The 9458-nt window shown below is 37.2% G+C and overlaps 1 protein-coding gene across 1 annotated transcript; it reads right to left on the bottom strand.

Annotated features, from left to right (window-relative positions):
* Window positions 1-361: 361 nt before the first annotated feature.
* LOC135246513 (deoxynucleoside triphosphate triphosphohydrolase SAMHD1-like) lies at window positions 362-9452 on the bottom strand. Its single transcript, XM_064319948.1, has 10 exons — window positions 8802-9452; window positions 7863-7985; window positions 7276-7370; window positions 7036-7144; window positions 5557-5648; window positions 4909-4994; window positions 3462-3703; window positions 2343-2369; window positions 2129-2233; window positions 362-1816 (listed from the first exon to the last, which is right to left on the bottom strand). The coding sequence occupies exons 2-10, from the start codon at window positions 7962-7964 to the stop codon at window positions 1652-1654; spliced, it is 1023 nt and encodes a 340-aa protein (XP_064176018.1). The 5' UTR covers window positions 7965-7985; window positions 8802-9452; the 3' UTR covers window positions 362-1651.
* Between the last annotated feature and the right edge of the window lie 6 nt (window positions 9453-9458).

Below are 9458 nucleotides of genomic sequence, written 5' to 3'. Positions count from 1 at the left end.
TGTATTGTTTTTTTAACATAGTGCAAAGTTGCTATTTACAGCGGTAAAGCTAACCACAAAGTGCCATCTGTTTTATATGTCCTTAAATAAGCATCATCTAATAAACTCATCTCCATCATTATTATTACACTTTCTTTGTGCAATAGTTAGTACAAAACAGACTGGGAACTCTGGGCTTGAGTGATTGGATTGCAAGTGCACAATATATTAGTATATAACAGGAATGTCACTTAGGTTATTTTGCTCTGTCATCTAAACCCTGTCACTAAATAAAAAAGTAGAAAACAAGTGAGAGGTCACGTTTTTGAGGAGTAAAATAAGGGGTGCCACATCAAGCAGGTAAACTCGAGGAACACATCAGTGTAAGAGGGTCAGTTATTTTTTATTATTTTGTGATCATCATTTTTCTTGATTTTTCACATAAAAAAATACACATCAAACACAACCAAGACACAAAACCACAAAACACAACCCACAAAATAACACAAATTATCAACACCACAGACTCAAACACATATTGAAAATGTAATATATAGGTGTACAGCTTATTTATATATGATTATACATATTCCCATAATATCGAGATAACAGCGTGTTACAAATAGCCACAGAAATCTTATTGCTGCACTATTCTAGGTCTTGCTTCATTCATTTGAGCTGCTGAGCACTTTAAGTTAAAAATACCTAGAAAATTTGTAATCTATTCTACGTTAAATTAAAATGGTTCAGTAAACACAAACAAGGATCTGGAATTAAATGTATTCTGCATAATCCCTCTAAAATAGAATCCAGATGTTATAAATGATTAGACATTCCCATTACTTATGCAATATCCATATTGCTCCCTACATTGTGTCAACATTAACATGGCTATTTTAACAACAGCATCACACCACTATGGAATTTTTCCATAGATTATGTGGTATGAATATTTCCTCAACTATAGATTGAATGCCAGTTTAAACAAATTTTTCATATTAAATTGTTGTTGTTATAATTGCTGTTTATTTTACAGTTTGGAGTAAGTCCACTTGAGTGAAATGACAAAATCATTAGTCTCATGTAAATAATTGGCATGGCATGAAAATAATCTGTTACAGTTCAAACATTTCTTCCCCAGCCTCAATCATTTCTAACAGACAATGACAAATAAAGAAAATTACTGTTAGTTGATTAACATAAAATTAAAATGGTAAAAATAATCAAGAAAGCCTTTTGATTTTCTACAATTAAAGTGAAAATGAATGAATGAAAATGAAAATAAAATGAAATCCTATTCTCCCAAAGCATTCCATAAAATATTTTTAGTGAATGTACATTTGTTTTTTATCATGTTTGTTTTGAGAAGCAACTGTTGAAACACACTAAGATAAAACAGAATTTTTTTTTCTTTAGCTGCTTCAGCTTATACCAGGAAGACAGGAGCTGTGATAGCCTTTCCCCTTTATATTACTCAAGTACACATGTATATTGTGACATTTTTCAAAAATTATCATGTCACGCATTTGAAAATTTTACCTAATGAATGTCAATTTTTTTTTTGCATGTATTTTTTCCTTAGCCTTTTCTCTGCAGTGGTGTATAAAGAATGTATTATTGGTCTTTTTAATTTTGCTTCCTGCTGTTGTATCAAAATGCCATGGGCCGATGATTATTCAGACACCATCTCGTAATGGTTTTTCTCACACCATTCCTTCATCATATTCTGAAAGCCATCAGAAGCTCTGAATTCTTGCATATTGCCGCTCGTCTCTGAATTCTTGCAGAAAATTTGGAGCACTGTCTCAGAAAAGACATTTGGGAGGAGCTGGGAGACCTGGGGAGTCAGAACACAAGTTTTATTAGATTTGAGCCGGTTTGCAGTCAGTTTGCAGTGGCACTCATTTCAATGCTGGCTTATTTTTGGTTGAATAAGTAATGACAAAGCACGATTTGTTTGTGTTAGGAGTCACATAAGGTTAGATTTACCTACTGTTAGGAACTGCTGAGGACTACATGAGGGTTAGTTATGTCCTAATGTGTAAGACCATAGAATTCAAAGAGGATGCATTTTCCTGACATCCCTGTAAAGCAGATGTAAACGGAAAGATCTTCCTTTCAGTGGTATCATAAATTAAAAATGGCTTACTTCCTTTCTTTTCAGTTTTTTGGCTGTACAAGGGTGTTGCTTTGAGTAGAATTTCATGTGCTTAATTGGGTCTTCTCCCTTCTTTCCAGAAGCCAAGTTGATGATCTCATTGAAAGGAAAAAAACAGAACATTCTTAACACCACATTTTTTTTTACTTTTCAAGAATTTTAAGTAATTGTTTCCATGAATGAAAAAGAATCTCTTTGGACTCACTCTTACGGCAAAGTTTTTCTTTTCTACCTGGAAGAAAAAATTAATAAAGGAAATTCCTGAGACCTGGCTTTGCAGGTAGTGTTCAATTGCACATTTGTATGTATGGTGGTCATCTTCTACAGTAAGAAGACCCAGCACATGGTTCTTGTGCTTGTGAAGTCCTGCAGACTTAAGTAAGAATATCTAAAGCCATCCTACATTTACAAACACAAATTAATGGTCATAATGTAGATGTGCTGCTATTTGTATCTTAAGTTTCAGCTAACTGTCATTATTTTGAGTTCTGCATCCACTCAATACATGAAAGCCATAATTTGAAGATAATGTTTTGAATTAAGATGTAAACAAAACATATAAACAATAGAGTGAAACACTCATATTTTGGGTTCTGTGTAAGTTTGTTATATTAATTTCATGAGGAATTTATTAGTTATATTCTTCAAAAAATATTTTTTTTTTTTTGGGGGGGGGGGGAGGGCTATGTACAAAAGGTGCTGTCATTTCTAAACGGTTCATCCGATATTGATGAAAATACCCTCAAATTAAGGCTGACAGTCTGCACTTTAATCTCATTGTCATTGTATCCTTTCAAAGTGCTAGAGTACAGAACCAAAATAACAAAAAATGTGTGACTGTCCAATGAATTATGGTGCTCACTGTATATAAGGACACATACCAATGCAAGTACTTAAAACTGAATGATGAAGACGGTACTATGTTTCTTTACGTGGAAGATTATATTTGCATAATCATTATTTTTGAGATGACATAACTTAAATCATTTTAAAAATACATTTAAAAATTAATAATTTAGATCTATACACGTTATATTTTATATTGTATTTATAATTCCTAGCAGAGTAATTTGTCTATACCCAGTGGTAATCTTAGTAAGATTAAGATTAATTGTTTTAAATGTATGCATCCACAAATTCATACAGTGTACAGTGTAGTCAATACATTCAGAATACACAGGGTACCAGATAGCTCTAGCTAAGAATTGTGTCGCTGAGAAATATTTGACACAGACCTTTGTTTAGTGCAGGTGACATCCATAAGTGCAATAACATCACGCAACATGCAATTACACACATCAGACAGCAGATGCAAGTGATTTACCTGTGGGAGCTCTTCGTATTCTTGTTGAAGATCATGTTCGAGTTCATTTTCGTGCTTACGTTTTCTTTGGTTTTTATTTTCGCAGTCAGGGTTCTTGTCTTTTAAGCGACAATCATAAATACACTTGTACAGGTTACGGCTTTCGATTCTCTCAAGGATTTTCTGAGCCTTGTTGATGTCATCGACATATTCCGTATTGAATTTTATTTTCTCGCAATGCAGGATGTCCTGGTAAATCACATCTGTGAGAAAGGATTAGACATCCATTTCAATTGCAAATTCTTTTTATCCTCTCTGTGTGCATGATTTAAATTAAGAAGTGAAGAAAGAAAAAAAATAAGACAATACAAAATTGAAGCAAAAGGTTGTAAATGACTTCATAAATAATATAAAAACAGGGAGATTTAGGTTTCAGTCTTGCCCCGCACAATAAAAACAGATTAACTACACAAAATAAAATTTTCCATTGGTATTTTTTATGAAGTAATAAATCTATGTGCAGGATTCATGTTTCAGGAGTTACTTCAGTAAATTAAACCCACGGGTGAAAGACTACAATATTGTCAGTGTTCTGTTGTCTTCTGTTGTCTTCCCCCTTGTTGTGCCCTGTTGGGCCGCCAGATGGCGGTACCTCTGTTTTGTGTTCAGTTGATTGGTTTATTGTTTCTCGTTATCTAATTATTAGTTGCGTTTTGTCTCGTGTTCCCCTCCCTCTCTGTGGCTTGATTGTTCATCGTGCCCTCCTGTGTCTCGTCTCCGTCTTTCTATTTAAGTCTCCCTCTCCCCGACTCAGGCGCTGGAACCTTTGCTTTGGTTTGGTTAGTTTGGTTTGGTTTGGTTTGGTTTGGTTTGGTTTGGTTTGGTGCCTGCCTGCCTGCCTGCCTGCCTGCCTGCCTGCCTGCCTGCCTGCCTGCCTGCCTGCCTACCTACCTACCTGTTGTTTGCCTGCCTGTGCCCTACCTGCCCTGTTTCCCTTCGTTTTTGTATTTTTGTATTTTTGTTTTCTTGTGTTTTTTTGAGGATTTTGTTATTTGTGAATTTTGCCCTGCGAGGCCTTTTGTTCCCTGTTCCCTGTTAGTTTATTAAAGTCTTGTTTTCCCATTTTTGGACTTTTTGTTTTTTCACTCTGCGTTTGGGTCCATCCCCGCACCCCTCGCCTGACAAATATAAAGTTAGCTGTTGCAGCTCAGCAGTACATATTGTATATACTACACCACAGCACCATAGTTGTTTTTCCAGAGGACTTGCATGTGTATCTCTGATACCGGTGCTTAAACAGGACAAGCCAGAGTATGTAACACGTGGCAAAAGGGGCATATCTACTTTCAGACACTTAGTTCAGTCGTCAGACGTGAGGTGAAAAGTTCCCCACCATTTCACAATGGATCCTTATTTTTCAATTATGAATAAATGTAGTTTTAAAGAGAAAAATAAACAACAAAAATACCTTTCAGCTTTCTGTACTCTATTGGCTCAGATACAGACCCTGAAATGTTCAGGGCTTCATCAGCTAGAAGTAAAGCATCCACTATCCTGGAAAATAAAATAAAGCCAGCTCAGAATTAGGTTAAAATGCTGATTAAGTCATGGGTTTCATTCCAGTCACCTATTATCATTCCTTGCATCTCTTCCTCACATTCTTTCCTCACTCCTTAGCTCCACCCAATGGATGACATGAGGAAGAGATGCAAGGATGAGGCATGAGGACGGAGGAATTGAGTCAAAAAGAATTAGGCAAATGGAATGTCCTCGCTCAGTCAAGCATCAGTTTGAAGGCATGTCAAGGAGGATCTGTAGTTGGATCATTTAAATGTCACGCATTCTGAAAAAAAGACTTCCGCAAAGGCTGCGCTCATGTATGCTCACTGAAGCATCCTCCAGGAGCCTCATCACTGCTTGGTCTTCACTCCTCCAAGGAGCATTTAACAGATTGGAATGTCCAATTGATTTCTGAATCATGCAAGGACTGAGGAGATAAAATAAGTGATCGGAAAGAACCCATGGTCTTGTGTGTGTGTGTGTGTGTATATATATATATATATATATATACCAAATCCAGGTGTTCTGTAGTCCTTGTTTGAGTGAATATACTTACATTGTGTCAATAGCACTGACGACCTTGTGCTGGCAGGCTTTATGGTGGATGTTGCTTCTTGTGTGGTAGAGATCATAAATGTGTCCCACCTCCTGGGAAAATTCCAATTTTTGTCTCTTTGTTATAAGGGTATTTGTATCACATAAATCTTTCTTGTTTTCTGTAGGTGGGATTTTAATACTTCACACTGACTTATTGTAGAAAATGCACTGCAATATTGTATTATTAAATAAAAAATATTAACTAAAATATATCTGCAATCAGTGATTATGAAGCAAAGCAGCCACACAGCCACAAAGAAGCTCATGAATATATAGCCAGCACAGGTAAAATTCCATATGGCAGACTGTATGGTTTCAAATGGCAATGTTGTTCTGTGTGAGGAGAGGGGTCTAATGATACTGATTTTGAGCCTCTTTATCAAATGGGTCAGGGTAATTATGATCTGTTGAAGATTGCAATTTCAATTGACTAGTATAGCATCTCACTAAGTGGGAAGTCAGCAAGAAATTGTTCATAGGCTGTTTGGAACACCCTTTGATTAATGCTGCATGTTTTGTCCAAACTACTACTACTACTACTTCTTCTTCTTCATACTAATACTACTACTAAAAATAATACGAATAATACTAATACTACTAATAATAATAATAATAATAATAATAATAATATTTTGCCCCTTTAAAACATTCGCAAGTCACCCGAATGGAAAATATAAATGGGGTGCATTTGAGTTGAGACCAGTTATCGCTTCTCAAAAACAACCTGTGATCCACAAATCAATAAACAATGTTTATTAGGGGTCCAAGCAGTGAAGATAAAAGTGTCTGAGGCTGAGCAACCATAAGTCCTTGACCAACTAAATTTGGTAGGTGGGTTCCTATGGCCCCCCACTACTCAGGCACTACAAATTACCTATGTCGGCCAGATGGTGGCGCTATAACAAAGGATCATGCTTAAAAGGCCATAACTCCCACACCATAAGTCAGATCAACACAAAACGTCATCGACCTGTGCATCTGAATGGGACCACCTATGTCCGCCATACTGTTTGCCCGCCATTTTGACTTTTTTATTAGTTGCGGCACGGAAGCGCTGCAGCTCTACATACGTGCCGGGCCATAAGTGTTACAACATGCCATCTAAGTGTTACGACATAGTAAAGGCCTTTACGGCAAGCAGCTATGAGACATTCATGGCGACACAACTAAGTAATCCGACACCATCGGGTCTAGTTTGAAAAACAGGTTTTTCTATGTTCGGTAATGGTATATGATCATGAGGACAAACACATTAAAATCGCTCCATAGGGGGCGCACTAGTGCCAATTAATGTGTATGCCCAATTCTTGGACCCCTCCCAACGCCGCTTGCGGCTTTAATTATCAGTATTTTTGTTAGTCTGTTGAGTTCAGTGTAGAAATAAAAACAGAAATAGATTTAACTTCACTGTTATATGTTTTCTATGTATCAAGCATACCTTGTCTCTCATACAGATTTGCATCTCACCATCGCACACGCACACCCGGGCAAACTTGAAGAATCGTCCGCAGTTGAAATTGCTTTCAATACCAAGGTGGTAGCAGTCCCTGCAATGCACAGGACCAGTTTCAACAATTACAGATTTTGTAAATTTGAATTGGACTGAGCTGCCTTTTAAAGCAGCAAATGTAGCATCTGCAACTCAAATAATTTGGTTGTGTATAGGGACTGCACTAACCTGGAAAAGTAGTCCATCTTGTCCACATCGATGCCATTTCTCTTGTTGGACACAATCTCATACAGGAAAGTTTTGGGATTTTTGAGATGTTTTATCTGTTGAATTGTGATAGTAATGATGATGATACAATAATATAATAATAATAATAATAATAATAATAATAATAATAATAATGGTGATGATTCATTTGTGGGCCTGTGTTTTGGCATCATGCAAAACAAAGCAGAAAATGTGGTGCAGTATATTATATCATGGGCAGAACCTAGGGAGAGAAGATGTGTGTGCATGCAGTTCTGTAGCATTTTGTACCATACGGATCCATGTACATTAACCATGGATCAATGAGGCCAAATGATGACAGTCTATAACAAACAGTGTTTCTGCATAATCCCTGTATCAGCTAATCATTTGGAGGTTATATGCCATATAAAATATCACTCTCTGATAGCATGTCTGTTACATTAAATGCATTTCAGTAGTCTATGAAAGTTAGTTTGGGCACATAGTTCATTTCGTGCCACAGGACACTCTCATGCCGTAACCCTTTAGCTGAAGAACAAGATTACAAACCCTGAGGTACATCTTACCTCACCAGGTGGATCAATCAACTCTTTGATGAAGTCTTTATGAGTGTCTATGAACGCACGGCATTCCGTGTCACTGATGTTTCCGATCAGTATTTTCAGCATGGAGCCTGATTGCTCTTCGTGCTGTAACAAAAATGTATCATTTATCCTGTATATGAAACATGTCAAACATTATTTGTTGTTGTTTCCTAACAAAAAATAAACTATAAATATTTGTGTTGATTTTTCTTTAAAAGAAATTGCTCACTTCCCGAGCTTTTAAAGAATCTTTTTTTCATTTATTTGATGTAATGCCTCCTCCCACAGTGAATATTTGTGTGCTTGCTCTCATATCAAAACTCAGAAATACAATTCAGTGGAATGCTCTTATTAGTTAGCTATTTGTAGAAATACAATACGTTTCCAGTATTTGGATTCATAAAACTATCGAGAAATGCAGGGAAAAATAATCTACTACAGTGCTACGAAAGTGCTCACTGGGATATCCAAACATTTGCTTCTCCTCATCTGTGCCTTTTGATAGCCTGATCCCTGACTCACTGAGGAAGCTCCATATCACTTTCATGGGACAGAGACAGGATAATCAACTCATTGGATGGCATGTTAAGGTAATTTTTAAACCTGTACAAAGTTAAGAGCAGAGTGGTCTAATATTTGTGCAAGAAAGTTTTATTTTTCTTCAAAATATATTGCTGCCATAGTCTTGGGTCCCAATTTCTGTAAGATATACAATATATATAACCAATATACTGTAAAAATAAATAAATAAATAAATAAATAACTCTGCCAATGGTTACTGGTATGGTGAAAAAACAAAACATGCAGGGCCATATATTGTAAGATAATAACTGTAAGATTATTTTTCTCTTAAGAGAATAAGACAGACAGGATATAAGTAATAAGGAATAAGACAGGATATAAGGACATTTTAATGCATACCGTCCAATTTTCCAGTGTATTCTTTTTTTCTCTTTTCTTTTCACCATCTGGTATTTCCTTTTCAAGCTCTGTTGAGAGCTTTTCTACTACTTTTGGAATGAACAGATCATCAAACTGGTGAGAGAAGGGGCCATGACCTAAGAGAAAATTTAAAGAAAAATAAATGTGAAATAAATAAAACTTATCCACAATATTGTTTTAAAGTGTAAATACAGAGGCACCAGGGACTGGGACTGATATGAGTATCTCCCTACCCACTCTGGTATTGGGTGGGCAGTCCCTTCAGGACCTCAGGTGTTTCATTGACCCGTAAGAGAGTCTCAGGCTGGCCCCACTCACAGGCGTGGCAGCTGCAGTGGCTCAGTAACAGGCCTAGGGCTCAGGCCCCACTCACAGGTATGGCAGCTGCAGTGGCTCAGTATAAGGCCTAGGGCTCAGGCCTCACTCACAGGCAGGGTAGCTGCAGTGGCTCAGTATAAGGCCTAGGGCTCAGGCCCCACTCACAGGCATGGCAGCTGCAGTGGCTCAGTATAAGGCCTAGGGCTCAGGCCCCACTCACAGGCATGGCAGCTGCAGTGGCTCAGTATAAGGCCTAGGGCTCAGGCCCCACTCACAGGCATGGCAGCTGCAGTGGCTCAGTATAAGGCCTAGGGCTCA

The sequence above is a fragment of the Anguilla rostrata genome, unplaced genomic scaffold, assembly GCF_018555375.3.
Source record: "Anguilla rostrata isolate EN2019 unplaced genomic scaffold, ASM1855537v3 scaf0435, whole genome shotgun sequence".
Classification (NCBI taxonomy): domain Eukaryota; kingdom Metazoa; phylum Chordata; class Actinopteri; order Anguilliformes; family Anguillidae; genus Anguilla; species Anguilla rostrata.
Note: the sequence above shows the minus strand (reverse complement) of the source record. Positions and strands in the feature narration are given on the sequence as shown.